We start from the raw sequence: 22,067 nt of genomic DNA on the forward strand, positions 1-22,067 counted from the left end.
ATTTCACTTAAAGGGTAACTCCACTTTCGTAGTGGAAATAAATAGCAAATAAAGTAAAAATAATATAGTGTATACAATTGTGACACAAGCCATATTGTAATTAAATGTTAATAAAAACAGCGTTTCCTTTTCAATCTTCAGCCGCTGTAATTTTATGAAAATGCAATGCATTATGGCTACCAGGGAGGTGTTCTGTACACAGAATGTGTACTGTACACACCCCAGAAACATAATTTCCTGCTTGCGTGATTGGCTCACCAATTTTCCCAGATGTCTGCACTAAGGCCATATAATATAGGGGCAAAACTAAACAACTTTCAATTATATCCAATTAGGCAGGCCCTTGCTTTACATAGTTTAAGGTAAATCCAAAGGAAAATTGTACAAGAAAATTGAACATGTATGGCCAGCCTTAGATACAAGTCAGATTTCTGGCATCCCCTGCAACAAAAATGTAATTTTTGGTGAGATACTCCCAATAGGAACACGTCTAAAAGGATGCAGACCCAGGAGCTTTCCTCATTAGTGGTTTGCAGGTACTGCAGCTGGTTGATAAACATGAAACCACTCCCATTAGATTAACGTTCTCACGTGGACACAGTCAAACACACGATGATTTCTTCAGAATAAAAAAAGGTAGGAATCTGCAAAAATGTTTGTTAAAATCCATGTAATGTGCATAAATCACCCAGAGGGGGATGCTTTTTTCTCAACAAAAGTGAAGGTACTCTTTAAGCCTTATTTTTACAACATATGATAACAAAAATGAATTCATTATTAAGGCACCAACAGAGGACATGCAACAAACAATTTATATCACGCCATTCCCCTAAAAGAGCTTACAGTCTAATGTCCCTGCCATGTTCATATACACAAATATAGGGCAAATTCAGTCAAACACCAGCTAAGCTAAAATAAAATACTTAACAGATTCTCTTTATTCATTTTATAATGCAGTGAATCTGGTGCCATTCACCCACCATGTTAACTTCATTGGTATTCAGAAGGAGAAGATATATCTTCTACTCCTATTCAGTGCTCTGCATTTACTAGAAAATAGTTGAAGCTCAAAACCTAAGCATGACACATACTGTATAAGGATTTTCATGGAGGATCTTAAAGGTCATATTAGGAGTCACCTCTGTTATAACCTTTGATGCTCTCTAGCCAATGCAAAAACATATTTTAGAACTTTTCTGGTCGATTTCTGCTCAGATATGTTAACTCATATAATGTGAGGTGTGAGTTTGGGTAGGCGCTGATATTTTTTTCTACTTGTATATCATAGTTACATACATAGTTACATAGTAGTTGAGGTTGAATAAAGACAAAAGTCCATCCAGTTCAACCTGTGTAGGTGTGTATGGCCATAATCATCTCTCATACCCCTTAATGTTTTGATCCTTGAGATGTACGTCTAAGAGTCTTTTGAAAGTAGCCATACTACCCGCAGAAACTACCTCTTGTGGTAGAGAATTCCACAATCTTGTTGTCCTAACAGTAAAGAACCCCCTCCTTTGCCTGAGGTTAGAACGCTTCTCCTCTAATCACATTGTATGCCCTCGAGTCCTCATGCAATCCTTGCGACTGAATAGCTTTTCTTCTATGCTTAGATCACCATTGAAGTATTTATAAATTGCTATCATGTCCCCTCTCAGGCATCTCTTCTCTAGGGAGAATAAATTAAGCGGTTGTAGATGTGCTTCGTAATTAAGGTCCTTCAATCCCCTAATTAGTTTAGTTGCCCTTCTCTGGACTCTCTCCAGCTCCAACATATCCCTCCTGAGGACTGGCGACCAGAACTGGACAGAATACTCCAGATGCGGTCGGACCAGAGTTTTATAAAGTGGTAGGATTATAGTTTTATCTCTGGAATACATCCCTTTCTTTATGCAAGGGATGTCAAGCTGCCACTTGACATTGCATGCTATTGCTTAGTCTATCCTCTACCAAGACTCCCAGATCCTTCTCCATTTTTGATTCCCTCAAGGGTTCCCCCCCTAAAGTGTATTGTGATTTTATGTTTTTAGTCCCCAAGTGCAAAACCTTACACTTCTCCACATTAAACCTCATTTGCCATGTCGTTGCCCACTCTGTTATTTTGTTCAGGTCATTCTGTAGGATATCTGCTTCATGCTGTGCAGTTATTGCCCTGCCCAATTTTGTGTCATCTGCAAAAACTGATATAGAACTAATGATCCCGTCCTCAATGCTGTTTATGAATAAATTGAACAAGGTTGGTCCCAGGACTGAGCCTTGGAGGACCCCCACTTACCACCCCAGACCAAAACCCATAAATAAAATTACAATTGAATTTATTTAATAAAATTTGTGAAATGCTAATTGTTAAACTATTGCACCGCCACTATTGCAGAAAATACTGTATTCTTAAAACGATATGGTATGAATATATGTAAGGCTAGTGCTAGGTATATGAATCTCCTTTTTATTTCAATATTTCAAATGCCTTATATATATATATATATATATATATATATATATATATATATATAAATAAAGTTTTTTATATATTGGAAGCTTAGCACAGACAAAAGCTGTCAGTTATGAGAATACAATATTTGTCGTGATAGTACAGTAACCCAATCATATTTGACCTGTCCAAAAGCAACTTCTAATGGTATGGCTTCAACAAAGTACATCTGGTTGGTTGCTGTTAAAAGAGATACTGTAAGCACTTTACACCTTGCACTCTTTAAGTGCAAGCGATTGGATCTGCAACTGCCACAGGACATTGATCTACCATGAGATTTAAAAATGAGCAGTTGTGTAAATAAGGATTGTAGGTATGCTCTTTGTACCAGCATCTCTTGGTTAAAGAGTCACCCACCCGCTATAATAATGAGATAAAGTGCAAAAGGCAGGAGGATTTGTTTGCTTAAGAACATGATTATTATGTTTTAGCCTATGGTTCCTTGTCAGGTCCTAAATTTACCTTTCTCAAATCACAGAGTTTGTAATTTTATTGTATGCTTTATATTCTCTGGTTAAAAATTCTAAATCAGCTTACATGTCATACATTTTATGCCCAATATACACCTTTTATATTTTATTCCACATTTTAGTTTCTTTTTGGTATAAACCATTATACCATGCTAAGGGTGTCTAACACTTCCTAAATCCCACGTTATGTCCATTGCAAACTTAATCACAAGCTTTTGCTTGTTCCTGTTCCGTGGACACCAATACATGCGTTCTCATCACTTCATGATTCCTGAATAGTGAATGGGATGAGTTTTGTTATAATCACATGATCACTTCAAGTGTTGTAATAGGAGAAAAAAATGCAGTGGTAAATGAGTCTTATGGACAGGAAATTACACTTCTTGGGAAGTTTTGCACATGTACATGCCCAGGTGTCATGGCTACAAACAAGACACATTTTAATTTGCAGTTAGTTTTAGAAAATCATAGCACCAGCAAACTAAAATGGAAAGGTAAGTTTTTGTGCCATTAAATTACAAAATGAAAAAATGCTATATGTTAATATATTGTTTTTTTTTTTTGTTTTTTTGTTTTTTTAACAAAAGCAGAGTTTTTCATTAAAGAAGAGTTCTAGACGTGGCACTTTTTAGAAAATTACACTAGTCCAGCTTGGACTAAAGTAACTATGCATATATCTAATAACCTGTAGGATCCCTCTAGAGTAGGGGTCTCCAAGCTTTGGCCCTCCAGTTGTTCAGGAAATACAATTCCTACCATGCCTAGTCATGTCTGTGAATGTCAGAATTTTACAATCTCATATGAGATGTGTAGTTCCGCAACAGCTGGAGGGCCACAGTTTGAAGATCCTTGCTCTAAAATCTGGATATCACTGTAGTAGACACCACTACTGCAGCGGTTGGCATGCTGCATTCTAAACACAGGAGGTCAGAAAATCAGCACGGGCACCAAAGAGAGAATCCTTTGCATTTCCTCAATGAATTCAAAGCATTTTATGATTAGATGAGGTGGAGAGCACAACATCACTGCCCCGCCTCTCCACCTCGTCAAATTAGAGAATGCTTTGCATTCATTAAGAAAATGCAAAGCATTTTCTGAATGGAACCTGTGTCAAGAAGCTGATTGCCTGTGTTCAGAATGCAGCAAGGCTGCTGCTTGACACAGGTCCCAGAAGCTAGTGGAGATCACTATAGTGACAGTGTCTACTACAGTTGTTTCCAGCTTTTACAGGGATCCCACAGGTATGGTAAATGCATTTAAAAAAAATACTTTATGCTCGACCAATGCAAGTATGTAAAAAATGCTGTACTTGGAATTTGTCATTAATTATTTTTAACCCCTTATCTGCTGCTCACTAGAGCTCTACTGCGGCAAAGTGGTTCGTTATCGTCTGGCGACGTAGACCTACGTCGCCAGACACTCCCCCTTCTCGGCGGTGCGCGCGCGCCGCCGGAGGCTCACTCCCGCTGTATTCAGTCACAGCGGGAGTCGGGCCAGGGGAGAAGCGGCGGTGATCACCGCCGCTCTTCCCCGATCGTTGGGGAATCGAGTGTGGAGATCCGCCCGCTTGTGTAAACAAAGCGGGCGGATCTCCAAAGTGACAGGCAGGGTCATATTGCAGGGTTCAGCATAGCTGAACCTGCAATCTGTCCCTGTGTCACTCAGTCACCTCCCCCCACACACGTCAGTAAGGACCAGGCATAAATTAACCCCTCCCTCTCCAATAAAATTAACCCCTTCCCTGCCAGTGTCATTTTTACAGTAACAGTGCATATTTATAGCACTGATTACTGTAGTAATGTCACTGGTAACCCCAAAAGTGTCAAAAATGTCAGTCAAGGGTCCGATCTGTCCGCCGCAATGTCTCAGTCCCGCAAAAAAAATCGCAGATCGCCGCCATTACTCGTTAAAAATAAAAAACACCAAAAATGACAGAAATCTTTCCCTTAGTTAGTAAACGCAATAACTTTTGCGCAAACCAATCAAAATACGCTTATTGCGATTTTTTTTTTACCAAAAATATGTAGCAGAAAACAAATTGGCCTAAAATGATAAAAAATTTTGATTTTTTCTTTTTTTTTAGGGGAATATCATGTTATTTTTTCAAAATTGTCGCTCTTTTTTTGTTTATAGCGCAAAAAAGTAAAAATAGCACAGGTTATCAAATACCACCAAAAGAAAGCTCTGTTTGTGGGGGAAAAAAGGACATAAATTTCGTTTGGGTATGGCAGTGCATGACCACGCAATTGTCAGTTAAAGTTGCACAGTGCCGAATCGCAAAAAGTGGCCCAGACGTAAGACAGCAAAATCCTCCGGTGGTAAAGTGGTTAATCAGGTATTTGTAGGCCCATAAGATTGTAAAATTATGAGCTGCAGATGATATTGCCCCAAAAAATGATATTTGAGTTCTCTCTATTTAATGCTCTAAAGAAGATGCGGGTGAATGTACAAAATCCTAATAGTATGAACCATTGCTGTGCCTTAAACATCTCAACTCCAGAATTCATCAGTTAGAACATGTTAAACTTGTAACACACACACAATGACAATGCAAACACTGGCAGTGAATACTTGTTTTTATTACTGAGACAGTTAAAACAATTTAGGCACTTTGATCATCACAGTAAATTAGGCAACATGTTGAAATGCTGTTCCTGTTGTAGAAGCTCTGTCTTTAATTGTGTCATCTTACTACTCCTGGTCCTTCTCCTCACCATGGGTGATAACATAACATAGATTCTTGTAATCCAAGTTCCCAGCAACATCTGGGGGGAAGGCATGGAACATCTGGCTGATCTGTGACAAGAACACAATATAAGGTTACATCAGATCTCAATAAAATCCCCGTAATATCTTTTTTTCATGAGTTCAGCTTTTTCTCTTGTGCAACATGTGGCAATGTGGTACACACATGTGACATTGGCAAGAATTGTTTGTGTTGCTTTGTTCAAAGGGATATTTGTCTGGCACCAGCCTTAATAACCAAGAAATCAGATTTTACCATCTTGCTGAGAGAGCAAAGAAAAAAATCCTTAGAATTATCATGATCATCAAACACTAGAACATCCAGGGAAATGTGATGCAAAAGTAGTCTTGTATTTAAAATAATTCCTTGGGCCTCCAAAGTGCTAAATCTGATATTTTTAGAGGAAATAACAGTCAGTAGATACAATGGGGTTGATTTTCTAAAGGCAAATAGACTGTACAATTTGCAAGGAAAGTTCCTTTAGCTTAGTAAATATAATAACAATTTGCTTTGTTAATGTGGTGAAAATATAAAAATGTATTTTTGCTTGAACATGATCAGATGATGACAGTCAGGTGCTTTTTTCTTTAATTAATTAATTAAAGTTTTAAAAACTATTATTAAATTAATTTGCAGAGTTATGGCATTGGACAGTGGTACTGGGGATGACAATAAAGGTTCTGCAGCAGTATGGTGACAGGTGATTGCAATAGAGACACAATAAGCAGCTATTGTTGCAGACGCAGGATACTAGCTTTTGCTGAGGATGGACTCTGACCAGATGGCATCATGGCAATGACATAAGTATAAGGTCCCTTTCACACAGGCGGACCGTTCAGATCAGCCTGTCAGTTTTTTTGGCGGATCTGAACGGTCACCCCATGCATATCTATGGGGCATTGGATGTAAGCTGAGACATGTCCGCTGACATCCGATCCAATCCGATCCGTCAAATCTGGACGGATGGAAACCCTATTTTCCATCCGTCCAGCGGATCGGATGGGATCGCATGAGAACGGACAGACGGTCCGTTCCCATCCGATTCCCCGTAGAGATGCATGGGGACCTGACAGCTGTGTCTCCGCACACATCACGGAGAACAGCTGTCATCCTCCTGCTCAGCGGGGGATCGGCGGATCGATCCCCCGCTGAGAAAAACGGAGTCCGCCTGACGGACTCCAAGTGTGAAAGGGCCCTATTGGAAACACCTCGGACACTTTTTAAAAGTGCACTGAGACTATTTCTTTCTATGAAGCTTTAAAGTTTCCACTACCAGAGGAGCACAATTTTGTTTCTGTAATTATGCAATGGGATGTGAACAAACATGGCTACTTAATTACATCAACATCATTGCTTAAAATGGTCATCTTTTAGAGGGTTCCTAATGTTCAAGAAAGATCAGATTAAGTTAAATAGATGGTGGGCAGGGAGTAATATGTGTGGTATTGTTTAGATATATCATATAAAACCAGGCTAAGATTGTATTGTTCTACATGTATGGGAATCCATGTACAACCCGATTTTAACTAACTGTAACAGTGATGCCTGGACCCTATAGAGCGGTGGTCTTGAGGGCGAATTTGCATGTGGGATTGATTGAAAAGATTTCCTAAAGAGGAAAAATCTCTTGCAAAAAAGTACAATTGCAACACACTTGAACAGCAAAAAAGCATAAGTCAGAAAGGACTTTTTCTGGTGGTGCCCAGCAGTTTTTTGGGCAGTTTCTTTCAAGGACCTACTCTATTATTTAACTGTCTTCAATAGTGCAAAATCTGGCTTCAGAAAGGGCAAAAAAATACACTCTATCCAAACAGTTCAAATTGTTTTTGTGTCTTAATACAATATTTTACATGACCCATGTGAACAAACACAGGCAGCAAGAGTTCTTATTTGCTAATTATACCTACCTAGACATAAGCAATGCAACTCATTTGTCCTGCACCAAAAAATAAATAAGTCTATACTAGTGATCGACCGATATCGTGTTTTTATTGCTGCTACTGATACTGATATTTTGGTCATCGCAAATCGGTATCGGCCAATAATGGCCGATATTTTCGTACATTAAAAAAAAAACATTTTTTATGTTTATTATTATTTTTTTTTTTTTTTACAGGTACTCTTGTGGAGGGATCTGGGTAGTCTAAAAGGCCCCAAACCCCTCCTCTGCACTTAAAAGCATTCAAAACGCCAAGTTTGGCTGTTTTGAATGCTGTAATCTTTTTGAAATTGGCGCAGAGTACACAGAAGTGATGTCATGACATCACTTCCGGGTTTTTACATGGAGACCCGATCAGAGCCGAATGCGGCTTTGATCGGGTCTTCTCTTCGGCGGCCATGAAGGCTTGTTGCCCTGGTCTCCCGGGGGGTGGGAGAACCGGGCGAGCCGCGGAAGGCGGAGGAGGGGGGGGAGGTCCCCTCCTGTTCCTTGTAATGACAGCCGAACGGCTTCTCAGCTGCATCAGTTGTAATTACAAGACAGCCGACTGCCGACTATTGGACGCCGGTACCGGGGTGATGCCTCTAACTGCAGGCATCACTTTGGTACAAGCACTTTCCGAAATATTGGTAATATTGGTAACCTCAGGGGTTGATTCCGATATATTGGGGAAAGTGCATATCAGCCCCCGATATATCGGCTTTGCTGATAACCGGTCAATCCCTAGTCTATACTGGTTTAACCATGGTTAACATTTTGCAAATTACAAGATAAATAAGCAATCATACCTCTTCTTGGCTGAATCTGTCCGCTTGAGTTGTTAGCATTTCCCTAATACTGTGAAATAAATGAATTAAAAATTAGATCTGCTGTTATACCAGTAGTATATATACATCAGATACCATACATCAATCAAGAATGCAACACTTATGGCCCAAAGTTATAAGGATCGGTGACTCTTTAAGACTATATTTTATAAATGTCTTTACATGTTTATGGTTTGCATTTTATAAATTAGTTACACAATAATGGAGGTGCAAAGTAAATAAAAAATTGGAAACATAATAATATAATAATCCACTAACTGCATAAACACAAATAAAAACAGCAAAAGCATCTAGCCCTTTACATCATAATGAATACATGTTAACCTGAACTAGAGATGTGTTTTTTTACTTGATAGAGAGGATGAAGTGTGACCCACGGTTTTAAATGTTTCTAATAGATTTGCCTGAGGGATGCAGGGCCACTGATGGGGGGGGGGGGGGGGTACTTGTCCTCTTGTAGGGGGTCTGAGCACACAGGGGAGCCCACACAGGGAGGGGGATTCGTGATGAACGACATTTACAGAAATCTTCCTCCAGCAGCTGAAAGCTGATCTCTCCCCCTCTCCCTGCTGTTAGATTTTATCTGCTGGGAAAGAGACAGTTGTCCCTCACTAATCCTCCTCCCTGTGTGCCCCCCCCTCCCAGTCCTGGCTCTAACGTTTGCTCCTGAGTTTATCTCTGTAACTTGTTCTTGTCTCTCCAGTTCTTCCTATACTCCTTGCCCCAGCCTGTATATTTTTTCATCTCTCTTCCCCTTTGCTCTGTCTCCCTGACACAGTCACAGCTGATCAGCTGCAATCCCATGGGGTTAAGAATTTACTGTTACACCGGTTCCATAGCTTCCTGTTATCTTGTCCCAGTGAAGTTTAGTGTGCTTTATGTAGCTGGGCTTTCCACTCCTTTCCCCCAAACTGCTTCCTGACCTATGCAACTTTGCTTCTTCTCCCCTACACTGTCAGTTCCCTCTGCAAATCCATGTATCAACTCCTTCTAATTACCCATTTACTAACTGTCTGGCAGTAGTAAACTCCATTATAGATAAGCCTATAATAGGGCTTATTTGTAGGTTCAGTGAATATCTCCTAAACGTAGCAGCCGGTGATAGCACCAGCACATGTGCACTGCGTTCTCAATGGATGACACACCATCCATTGAGAGAGCTGTGCTGTGACCATGACACTGGCGCACATGCATGTAAGTTACATCATCGCTGTTTGGCCAAATGACTGGAGCCCAAGAACCCAGAGAAAGATCAGATGAAGATGGAATCCCTCTTAGTAGTGACAGCACAGAGCAGAAGAGATCTCTTTTTTAGGTTAGAAAAATATAATTAAGGGCTCATTCCCACATGTACTCTGGCTGTGTGAAGGAGGGGCTTGGGCTGGTGCCACCTGTCATTCTATGGGGATGCAGCGCCTGCACGAACACAGCCACAGGCCCTAATTGGACAGGTGTGCAGGTGAGTGGCCCCCAAACGCACACTGTATGTGTTGTGGGCTGTACGCCTGCATCCCCACGCCTGTCAAATTAGGACCTGCAGCTGTGCTCATACAGCTCCAGGTGGCTCAAGCCACATAAATAAAGCACTGATTCAAACTGTACAGACCACAGCACCCATGTGCATAAACCCCAACACCTCATTCACACACATAGACTTATTTATCAACTCAGTTTCATGTTGTAGATTTAGCAGGAATTCTGTGAGTTATGTTGTATTTGTGTCTGCTAATAATCATTTTATTGTCAGGGCCCTCTCAGGTAGTCTTCTATCAGCAGCCTTGGGTGGATGGGAGACTTGTGAAAGCATCTCACCCATAGAGAGGTTGTTGGCAGTCTTGGGAACCTTGATCCATGCCTTTTTACTGTGACTCACTCATATACATTGGTACCGGCACATCTAAATGCTCTTTGAAGGTCAATCTTAGACTACTTAAAAAAAAAAAATTGTTTCTTTTACCCATGGTATCTCAGCAGCTAATACTTTCTCTCATCCCTTGGCTTTTCCAATAGTAAGATCTCACCATCTTTTGAGACCCCCCTGTTGAATTCTCCATAGTATAAAATAACTGAAACATTCAGCAGGGAGAGCGGGAAACCTGCCATAATCAGGGCCGATCCTAGGGTCACAGGCGCCTGGGTGCAGAAATGTTTCTGGCGCCCCCACATGGACGTGGTCATCTTACTAACTCCTCCCCTTTACAATTGTTTCTATGGCAATGGCTCAAACACAGAGATGCTCCCCTAAGTAGTCTTCCTTACCCCGGGACCCTCCCACGATCTCTTAACAATAAACAAATTACAGTAAGAGAAGCAGGGTACTCTAATGGGAATTAGAGGGGGGTCTCTCTAATGGACACAGAGAGGGCATCTGTTAGAGAGTCTGTTAGACAGAGCCCCCAGACAGGAGATGGTAAGAGACTGCAGACTTGATACAAGAGATGGTCAGAGACTGCGGATATGATACAAGAGATCAATGCATTGATGCAGCCTCATCAGTGCCCACCAAATGCAGTCTACCAGAGCCCACCAAATGCAGTCTACCAGAGCCCACCAAATGCAGCCTACCAGTGCCCACCAAATGCAGATTACCAGTACCCACAAAATGCAGATTACCAGTGCCCACCAAATGCAGATTACCAGTGCCCACCAAATACAGCCTACCAGTGCCAACCAAATGCAGCCTTATCAGTGCCCACCAAATGCAGCCTACCAGAGCCCACCAAATGCAGCTTACCAGTGCCAACCAAATGCAGCCTACCAGTGCCCACCAAATGCAGCTTACCAGAGCCCACTAAATGTAGCTTACCAGTGCCCACCAAATGCAGGTTACTAGTGCCCACCAAATGCAGGTTACTAGTGCCCACCAAATGCAGCCTACCAGTGCCCACCAAATGCAGCCTACCAGTGCCCACCAAATGCAGCTTACCAAAGCCCACCAAATGCAGCCTACCAGTGCCCACCAAATGCAGCTTACCAGAGCCCACCAAATGCAGCTTACCAGTGCACACCAAATTCAGCCTACCAGTGCCCACCAAATGCAGATTACCAGTGCCCACCAAATGCAGATTACCAGTGCCAACCAAATGCAGCCTACCAGTGCCCACCAAATGCAGCTTACCAGAGCCCACCAATGCAGCTTACCAGAGCCCACCAAATGCAGCCTACCAGTGCCCACCAAATGCAGCCTACCAGTGCCAACCAAATGCAGCCTTATCAGTGCCCACCAAATGCAGCCTACCAGAGCCCACCAAATGCAGCTTACCAGTGCCAACCAAATGCAGCCTTCCAGTGTCCACCAAATGCAGCTTACCAGAGCCCACAAAATGTAGCTTACCAGTGCCCACCAAATGCAGGTTACTAGTGCCCACCAAATGCAGCCTACCAAATTCAGCTTACCAGAGCCCACCAAATGCTGCTTACGAGTGCCCACCAAATTGAGCCTTAACAGTGCCCATCAAATGCAGCCTACCAGTCCCCACCAAATGCATCTTACCAGTCCCCACCAAATTCAGCCTACCAGTGCCCACCAAATGCAGATTGCCAGTGCCCACCAAATGCAGCCTACCAGTGCCCACCAAATGCAGCCTTATCAGTGCCCAGCAAATGCAGCCTACCAGAGCCCACCAAATGCAGCCTTATCAGTGCCCACCAAATGCAGCCTACCAGAGCCCACCAAATGCAGCTTACCAGTGCCAACCAAATGCAGCCTACCAGTGCCCACCAAATGCAGCTTACCAGAGCCCACTAAATATAGGTTACCAGTGCCCACCAAATGCAGCTTACCAGTGCCCACCAAATGCAGCTTACCAGTGCCATCAAATTCAGCCTACCAGTGCCCACCAAATGCAGATTACCAGTGCCCACCAAATGCAGATTACCAGTGCCCACCAAATGCAGATTACCAGTGCCCACCAAATGCAGCCTACTAGTGCCCACCAAATGCAGCCTACTAGTGCCCACCAAATGCAGCCTACCAGTGCCCACCAAGTGCAAGCCTACCAGTGCCCACCAAATGCCAGAGAGAGAAATAAAAACAGAAAGAGAAAGGTGAAATGTAACTGTAATCAGGAGAGATTTCTATTCACTAAAAAGGCAGGCACCATTTTACCAGTACCACAAAAAATACATATGGCTACCTTCACCTTGAAGCACACAATGTGCTGTGCAGATGTGGCAGGCAGGCAGGGCACTGTGTTGTCGCTGAGGGCGGCTGACCTTGAACTTGAGGCCGAAGTGCCACTTTCTCCCTTCAGGAGAAACCGATGCAATTTTTCGATTATGCGCTATAAATAAAAAAAACAGCGTAAATTCTGAAAAAAAAAAAAGTAGTATTTCTCACTTTATGCTATATAATATTACCAAGAGCACTACACAGATAAACTAAAAGTAGGGGGCCAGACTGGCCCCCCTACTTTTAGTTAATCTGTGTATCGCTCTTGGTGTAATATTATATAGCAGAAAGTGAGATACTACTTTTTTTTTGTTTATAGCGCATAATCTAAAAATCGCATCAGTTTCTCCTGAAGGGAGAAAGTGGCACCTCAGCCTCCGGTTCAAGCTCAGTCGCCCTCAGCGCCAACACAGTGACCTGCCTGCCTGCCACAGCTGCACAGCACATTGTGTGCTTCTAGCTGAGTCTAAGGTAGCCATATGTATTTGCTCCTATCCTAGGTAGCTAGGCATACATACATTTTTTTTTTTTTAATGCTGTACTGGCCCGGCCCCCATAATTGCAGAGTGATCAGTGTGCCCCCATAATTGCAGAGTGACCAGCGTGCCCCCTTCAATGCAGAGTGACCAGCGTGCCCCCTTCAATGCAGAGTGACCAGCGTGCCCACATCAATGCAGAGTGACCAGCGTGTCCCCTTCAATGCAGAGTGACCAGCGTGCCCACATCAATGCAGAGTGACCAGCGTGCCCCCTTCAATGCAGAGTGACCAGCGTGCCCCCTTCAATGCAGAGTGACCAGCATGCCCCCTTCAATGCAGAGTGACCATCGTGCCCCCATCAATGCAGAGTGACCAGCGTGCCCCCATCAATGCAGAGTGACCAGTGCACTTACCTGATTTGCAGCGGCGGCTTCTCCTCAGTCCCCCATGTCTTCTCGAATCCTCCCGCCTCCTCCTCCTCCTCCTTTGCCACTGGCATGGGTTTGCCTTTCGGCCAATCAGGAAACAGGTCTCGGACCCACTTCCTGATTGGCCAGGAGGAGGATCCGTGTGACACTGGCGAATATTCACACAATTGTTACACAAATGGGTGGGCTAGGACGCTGTGGTGGCAGGTGGGCAGGCCCTGTGGTGGCAGGCGGGCAGGCGCTGTGGTGGCAGGCGGGCAGGCGCTGTGGTGACAGGCGGGGCCCTGTGGTGGCAGGTGGGCAGGCGCTGTGGTGGCAGGCGGGCAGGTGGGCAGGCGCTGTGGTGGCAGGCGGGCCCTGTGGTGGCAGGCGGGCAGGCCCTGTGGTGGCAGGCAGGGCCCTGTGGTGGCAGGCGGGCAGGCCCTGTGGTGGCAGGCGGGCAGGTGCTGTGGTGGTAGGCGGGCAGGCGCTGTGGTGGCAGGTGGGCAGGCGCTATGGTGGCAGGCGGGGCCCTGTGGTGGCAGGCGGACTGGCGCTGTGGTGGCAGGTGGGCAGGCGCTATGGTGGCAGACGGGGCCCTGTGGTGGCAGGCGGACAGGCGCTGTGGTGGCAGGTGGGCAGGCACTGTGGTGGCAGGCGGGCAGGCCCTGTGGTGGCAGATGGGCAGGCGCTGTGGTGGCAGGTGGGCAGGCGCTGTGGTGGCAGGCGGGCAGGCCCTGTGGTAGCAGGCGGGGGCCCTGTGGTGGCAGGCGGGCAGGCGCTGTGGTGGCAGGCGGGCAGGCCCTGTGGTGGCAGGCCGCAGGCGGGCAGGTGCTGTGGTGGCTGGACAGGCCCTGGGCAGGCACTGTGGCAGGCAGAGGGCACTGTGGGGTCTGTCAGGTGTCGCTGAGGCCTGATGGCGGCTGAGGGACAGTGAGGCTGAGCCAGGCTGAGTGAGCTTCAATAAAATTGTCAATCATCATGTCTTACTCACTCTTGAGGCTGAGAAGAACTAGCAGCACAGCAGACGCCGGTTTCTTCAGGGGCAGGGCAGGCACTTCTTTATTGCTCTCCTCTTCAGCCAGGGGCCAGGCACTTCTTTTATTTTGTTCTTTTTTTTCTTCCTTGGGCACAGGCTCTACACGCGCACAGAAAGCGCGCCACTGGAGGGGGTGGGGGTGAAGCGGCAGCCTGTTTACTCACAGCAGCGGCGGACGTGGAGGAATAGGTTCCTCCTCCGCTCTGAATGCTGAGGCGGCGGGCCGTCTCCGGGCATATGACGTCACTGGTTGCTAGATGCTAAGCGGTTCTAGCAACCAGTGATACAACAGCAGCAGGACTCGGAGAACAGAAAGCAGAGGCTGCCGGGCACGGTGACGGGCTGGTCAGTAAGTAAGCGGCAGCGGCGCGCTGTGTTAGGATTGGGAGAAACGGGAAGGATGGTAGTCTGGGCTGGCTCTGCAGTATCACAGTGAAGTGGAGACTAGAGTCACTGGCAGCGTCGGCCGACGCCGGGCGGGCGCCCCCCCCTTTTTGACAGTTTGAAGCGCCTGGGTGCGGTGCACCTCCCGCACCCGCCCAGGACCGGCCCTGGCCATAATGACCATAGAAGGTGTACAAATCCAGGAGTGCATTTTTTTAGCACGGAATACTGTATTGGTGTCACTGGTCCCCAAAAAAGTGTTAGTTAGGTCAGGGCTCAAAATTTCAAGTCATGAGCTACTAGCCAGCCCTTAACCTCCCTGGCAGTATGATTCTTTTGGATTTTAGGTGCTGAAAGCGGTACCATTATTTTGCATGTAATTCTTGTGAATGAGCAGCCCAAACCAACTGTATACATTTATTATATATATATTATATATATATATACATATATATATATATATATATATATATACATATATTATGTATACATATTATATATATATATATATATATATCTACCGTATATATATATATATATATATATATATTGTGTACAGTTGGTTTGGGCTGCTCATTCACAAGAATTACGTATATATATATATATATATATATATATATATATATATATATATATATTTATATATACATACATATATATATATACGTACATATATATATGTATATATGTATATTTATATATACTGTATATATATATATATATATATATATATATATTTACATAAAAAGTACAGTAAAACTGCAGGAAAGGGCACTGGGGGGCAAACTAATGTGATTTTTTTTTTATTTTGAATGGTATCAGTGTGTTTGGTGCATTTTTACATTTGAATTTGCCGCCGGTTCCACCCCCCTGCGAACGTCACATTGCAGGAGACGGAAGCCGGGGCACGGAGATGATCGGGAGGAAGATCCGCCGCGAGACACCGCCGAGACACATCGCTGGATCCCGGTGACAAGGTAAGAAACCTCTTTTACAGGATCCAGCGATGCTTCTGGCGGTACCCCGAGTGTGGCTCGGGGTTACCGCTTTTGGCTCTGAAATTTAACCCCGAGCCACACTCGGGAATACCGCTAAGAAGGTTAAGAGTTACTCGCCACTTGTTGCCCCACCCAAACCCTACCCTGCTCCGCCCCTAAACACACCCTCATAAAATATCTCATAAAATTACACGTTAAATGTTTTATTCAGAATTCAGTTACAAAAAAATATTAACAACAACAACTTTAGAGTGCCCACTGCGTGCCCCCTAAATGCAGAGTGACCACAGTGTGCCCCCTTTCAATGCAGAGTGCCCACAGCGTGCCCCCTTCAATGCAGGGTGACCACAGCATGCCCCCTTTCAATGCAGAGTGACCACAGCGTGCCCCCTTTCAATGTCGAGTGCCCACAGCGTGCCCCCTTTCAATGCAGAGTGCCCACAGCATGCCCCCTTTCAATGCAGAGTGACCACAGCGTGCCCCCTTTCAATGCAGAGTGCCCACAGCATGCCCCCTTCAATGCAGAGTGCCCACAGCGTGCCCCCTTTCAATGCAGAGTGCCCACAGTGTGCCCCCTTTCAATGTAGAGTGACCACAGCCTGCCCCCTTTCAATGCAGAGTGCCCACAGCGTGCCCCCTTTCAATGCAGAGTGCCCACAGCGTGCCCCCCTTTACAATGCAGAGTGACCACAGCGTGCCCCGTTAAATGCAGAGTGCCCACAGCGTGCCCCCTTTCAATGCAGAGTGCACACAGCATGCCCCCTTTCAATGTAGAGTGACCACAACGTGCCCCCTTTCAATGCAGAGTGCCCACAGCATGCCCCCTTCAATGCAGAGTGCCCACAGTGTGCCCCCTTTCAATGCAGAGTGCCCACAGCGTGCCCCCTTTCAATGTAGAGTGACCACAGCCTGCCCCCTTTCAATGCAGAGTGCCCACAGCGTGCCCCCTTTCAATGCAGAGTGCCCACAGCGTGCCCCCCTTTACAATGCAGAGTGACCACAGCGTGCCCCGTTAAATGCAGAGTGACCACAGCGTGCCCCCTTTCAATGCAGAGTGCCCACAGTGTGCCCCCTTAAATGCAGAGCGCCCACAGCGTGCAGAGAGACCAGCGTGCACTTACCTCAATCCTCCGCATCTCCCTCCTCCTCCTCCTCCTTGGCCAATGGCAAATGTTCGCCTTTCGGCCAATCAGGAAACGGGTCTCGGACCCACTTCCAGATTGGCCAGGAGGAGGATCAGGAGGAGGATCCGTGTGACAATACCGAATATTCATTCGCTATTGTCACACAATGGGTGGGCTCAGGGCGCACTGCTCTTTGCCCCGGGTCCACCCTTTTCTTACAGCACAGCCCTTACTTGCCATCCTCATCATTCCACTCGCAAAATGCGAGCAGGCGAGTGGAATTTTTGAGGGCTGAGTTAGGTGTCCAATTTTTCCGCCGCAATGTCTCAGTCCTGCTATAAGTAGCTGATCGCTGCCATTACAAGTAAAAAATAAATAAATAAATAAAAATTCTATAAAATATCCTATAGTTTGTAGACACTATAACCTTTGCACAAACCCATCCATATATGCTTATTGGGATTTTTTTTTACCAAAAATATGTAATGGAATACATATTGACCTAAATTGATGAAGAAAATCTATTTTTTTTATTGGGAATGTTTTATAGCAGAAAGTAATAAATATTGTTTTTTTTTTTAATTGTTGGTCCTTTTTTCTTTATAGCCCAAAAAATAAAGAACGTAGAGGTGATCAAATACTACCAAAAGAAAGCTCTCTTTGTGAGGGAAAAAAAGAAAAAGGCTTATATTTTATTTGGGTATAGCGTCGCATTTCCACGCAATTGTCAGTTAAAATAGCGCAGTGCCGTATCGCAAAAAAATGGCCTGGTCATGAAGGGGGGTAAACCTTCCAGGGCTTAAGTGGTTAAAGTTATAGAAGGCTACATTGGATTTATATTGTGTCAGAAGCTCCCCCTCAGTTGTGTTCCCTCTTCACAGGCACAAGCTAAAAAACAGCAAATGAGCAATATTCACAAAAAAATGAGGTGGAATGGATTTTTTCCTTATAAATATATCTTTGTAAAAGTGCATTCCCTTGAATATTTCCAAAATCATGAGAAGAATAAATAACTATGCAACAGCCAATATTGGTATGCTATCTTTAACCTAAAACTGTACATAAATGCACATTGAACATAACCCTTAATGCATAAAAATGAACTGGTTACTATTCATTTATTAAAATAATGTTATAAAAATGATATACTTACTAATCTGCTTTTATATGGCCTTTTGCATCAGGATCAAAAATCTTGAAAGCGTTTAGAATAGTTTCTTCTGGGTCTGTGCCTAGAACAGACATAATTCATAAAACATCTGTCTTCATTCACATCATTTTTAATGTGGAGCAAGTCAGTTTCATATTTAACTATCTCCCTGGATGTCTTAATAAATGATGAGTTATCTTTAACATTCTACTTCTCATTCCCTGCTATACTGAGGAGTCCACTACCAGAAACTCCTTTAGCACCTTGCAAAGTTTAAATTACTAAGAGAGTGACAGGGCCTGGGGGAGAGCTGTCAAGCTCTGCTGAGTGATAAGAGCCTATTAGACAGTGCCATCATTGATGTCTCACTCAATATTTGCAACAAAGTACATTACTGTTTGTTACCTGGAGGCTAATATCGTTATTACATTTTCTTTGCTGGACACAGATAAATGTACTGGAGGGGTCAAGGAGTCAAATGTTCTACCGAGATTCCTTTTCTTAGAAAACTAATAATGTACAAAAATGGCTATAATTTTTAGTTGGTCTCTATGATAGATCTATTATGTTACAATATAAAATAACAATGGGCAGTCTTCCATTAAATTGAAGTTACCAGTTATATACCATTTTTTGTGGTAAACCATGGTTAAGGTTTTTTTATTTTTCTTTGATAAAAAAAGTAATTCATTTAAAGGAGAATGTCACCTGCAAGTTGATTTTGGAAGGAAATTTGAAAGTGGAACCTGGATACATTAAGTGATTTAACTATGGATTGTGGCTTCTGAGATCTAGTGTTCAACACACACCACAGCGTGGTCATCTACCCCATGGGCTAGCAACCTTTTCAACAAGTGTCAATTTACAAGCAATAGGCAATTGGCATGTCAGTTAAAAAAAAGCACCCCAAAACCTCAAATCAGCATCGGTTCTTGCACCTCCAGGACCTCAGATGAGACCCAATACATACACCTTCATACCTCAGATCTTCCCCAATTCCTGTACCTTCATATCTCAGATCAGTATCAATTCCTCCACCTTCAGACCTCAGATCATCCCTGTACCTTCAATCCCCAGTTCAGCCCAAGTTCATGCACCTTCAGGCCTCAGATCAGATACAATTCCTGCAGGTTCAGATTCAAATCATCCCCAATTTCTTTGCCTTCAGACTTTAGATCATCCCTGCACCTTCCATCCCCAAATCAGACCAAGTTCATGCACCTTCAGACCTCAAATCGGGTCCAATTCCTGCCCTTACCAGTGTCTTTAAAAATATATTTAGCAGCTGCCCGGGCATGCATACTTCTACTAACCCAAATTTTAATCTACTATTGCTTCAGGTGTCAGAGCATCTAAATCCAACTTTTTCATTTTAAAAAAAACTTTGAAAAATTTGAAAAAAAAACAAACATTTTTTTTAGTTTCTGTTATAAAACTTTGCACATTTTCCACATTTCTTGAGGATCTAAAATGCCAAGATAGTACAAACACCCTTCAAAGTAAGACAGTCCAAAGTATTTAGAAAAATGCATGGTGAGTTTTTTTTTTATGAATTCTTTATTTAGACAATAAAAAAATAAAAAAACAGGGCAGGCACCCAGTCTAACAAATCAAATTACAATACTACTGGGCAGTGCATGCAAATACAGTCCAGATTTTAAAGCCAGTTTATAATATTCTCACAAAAGTGGTGTATTTTGTAAGTAGTGCAAACAGAAACATAAAAAGTGAAATTGACTGATGTCTTCCCTGATATGGTCTTAATTAACATTTTTTTGGAGGAAGGGCAGAAAGTGAGATATAGGAACATCTTATAAAAGGGGAGGGTAGTTATCGCCAAGTTAGGAGGGAAAATTTAAAAATAAATCCTATATATGTATGTACTCCCCCCAGGAAACATGGTGAGTTGTCTGAAGTTTTTTTGCCACTTTATTTGGTTTTACAAAGTTGTAATTTTAACTAGTTATTTCTGACACACAGCTTAGAAATACTTACAATTTCACCCGATTACACACATTCTTCTACTCCTAGCACCAAGAGGCTTAAGGGGCATACATTTCACATCTTATTTCCTGACTACCTATCCCATTTTTGAGGCCCCTAATGGCCAGGGCAGGAAAAACACCCACAAAATGACCACATTTTCAAAGCAGACCCTCCAATGTATTCTCTAAGAGACATGGAGTTATTTGAAGATTACATTTTTTGACATAGGTTTTTGGAAAATGTGTAAAAAAAATAAAAATGGGATTTTTTTATATAAAGTTGTCAATAAATAAGATATTTCTCACACACAACATGGGAGTACTTAGATTTCCACCCAAAAACTCATTCTGCTACTCTTCCCTAGTGTGGGAATATAATATGTGTGAGACTTTTCTAGAGCCTAGCCACATATTGGAACCCAAAATCCAAGGAGTACCTTCAAGCTTTCAAGGGGCATAAATTATTCATCTAATTTCTTAACAACCTATCACATTTCTTAAGGTCCCGAAGTTCCAGGACAGGAGAAACATCAACTAAATGACCCCAGTTTTTAGAAAATGTGGAAAGAATTGTGAAAAGTTGTCAGTTTAATAGGATTTTTCCCACACACAACATGAGCATACTTAACCCCAAAACACACTCTTATACTCCTCCCAATTATGGGAACACAAAATGTGTGAGACTTTTTTAAAGGAACTGATATTTGGAATATTTGTGAACAATGTAAAGTGTAAAGAAGTTGGGTAAGCGATTACAAGGAGCTAATTATGTATACCCGTGGAGAAGCATTGCTTTTATATTGCTTTAAACACCAGCCTTGTTGTTTGGTAGCTTCAGCCTGCCGTTAAAGGGCCCTAGTGAGTGCTTTCTCTGGGTCCCCACCTGGGCGCAGTAACCCCCGCCCACATACAGGACAGAGGGAAACCTGCATTTGCCTACATATGTTTTATGATTTTGGAAGAAAACCAAATTAAAATATGGGAAAACCATACAAATATAAAAAGAATATAATATGCATTCACATTTCAACTTTTAAACTCAACCCAATACATCAACAATGAAAGGCATTGGTATTAACAACTTAGCTTAGCTTATTAACTTGTCCACTGTTAAAAGGTGTTACATCGCTATAACTTTAAGACCCCACACTTCATGCAGGCAACCTGGTAATAGTGAAAGACCATAATAGTAAATAGGTAGGGTAAGGGTAATAGTAAATATATAGCCTAAAATACTGTATGCATTGCCAAATGCTGTGCTATGTCTATGATAATTTTAATAGGAACAATCAATTTATTAAAACGTACATGATAAAATGTGAATTAGGTGTCTATTTAGGTTTATCTTATACATGCTCTATTTTATTCTTTTTTTTTCATGCCAAGTTGATAAAGCAAATGTTTTTTTCCTTGGGATTTACTTGTTCAGTAGCCAAGTGCATCACTTAAGTTTCACTTGAGCAGACTGTCGATAAAGGAAATAAAAATCTCCTGAAATATACTTAAGGGCAGAAAGATGCATTATTGTAGTTTGAAGATTGTGTTCTGTGTGCCTTCAAGGGATCACTGAGCGTCTTTCCTTTTCAATCAATATCTCTTTACGCTCAGTTCCCTATTGTCAATCATACTGCCGGTGGCAAACACAAGGCAGTTCACAAAGCTCGGGCTCCCACCATTTCATACACTGCTCTACATTTGTCTCTCGCTATTTCTCCAGGCTTTGTCTGAAACAATGTCATATATAACTCATCCTTTATTGATTAGCTGGTAAATAAAGTGGTCCTTTTGATGTGTATCAAAGGTATTTTCTCCACAAGCTGCAAATGCATTTTTCTAGCACTCAATAGAAGAACACCAT

General features: G+C 43.1%; 1 protein-coding gene across 1 annotated transcript in view; it reads right to left on the minus strand.

Moving 5' to 3' along the window:
* Positions 1-5,525: 5,525 nt before the first annotated feature.
* Positions 5,526-22,067, minus strand: part of MYL10 (myosin light chain 10) — a 291,095-nt gene continuing 274,553 nt past the window's right edge. Inside the window, exons 5-7 of the mRNA XM_082247321.1 lie at positions 18,228-18,306; positions 8,435-8,483; positions 5,526-5,757 (exon numbers count right to left, since the gene is read on the minus strand). Coding sequence (XP_082103447.1) covers positions 5,653-5,757; positions 8,435-8,483; positions 18,228-18,306 — 233 coding nt within the window. The 3' untranslated portion in view covers positions 5,526-5,652. The remainder of the gene's footprint in view (positions 5,758-8,434; positions 8,484-18,227; positions 18,307-22,067) is intronic.

Source organism: Pelophylax lessonae (assembly GCF_965119305.1).
Source record: "Pelophylax lessonae genome assembly, chromosome: 2".
Taxonomy (NCBI): Eukaryota; Metazoa; Chordata; class Amphibia; order Anura; family Ranidae; genus Pelophylax; species Pelophylax lessonae.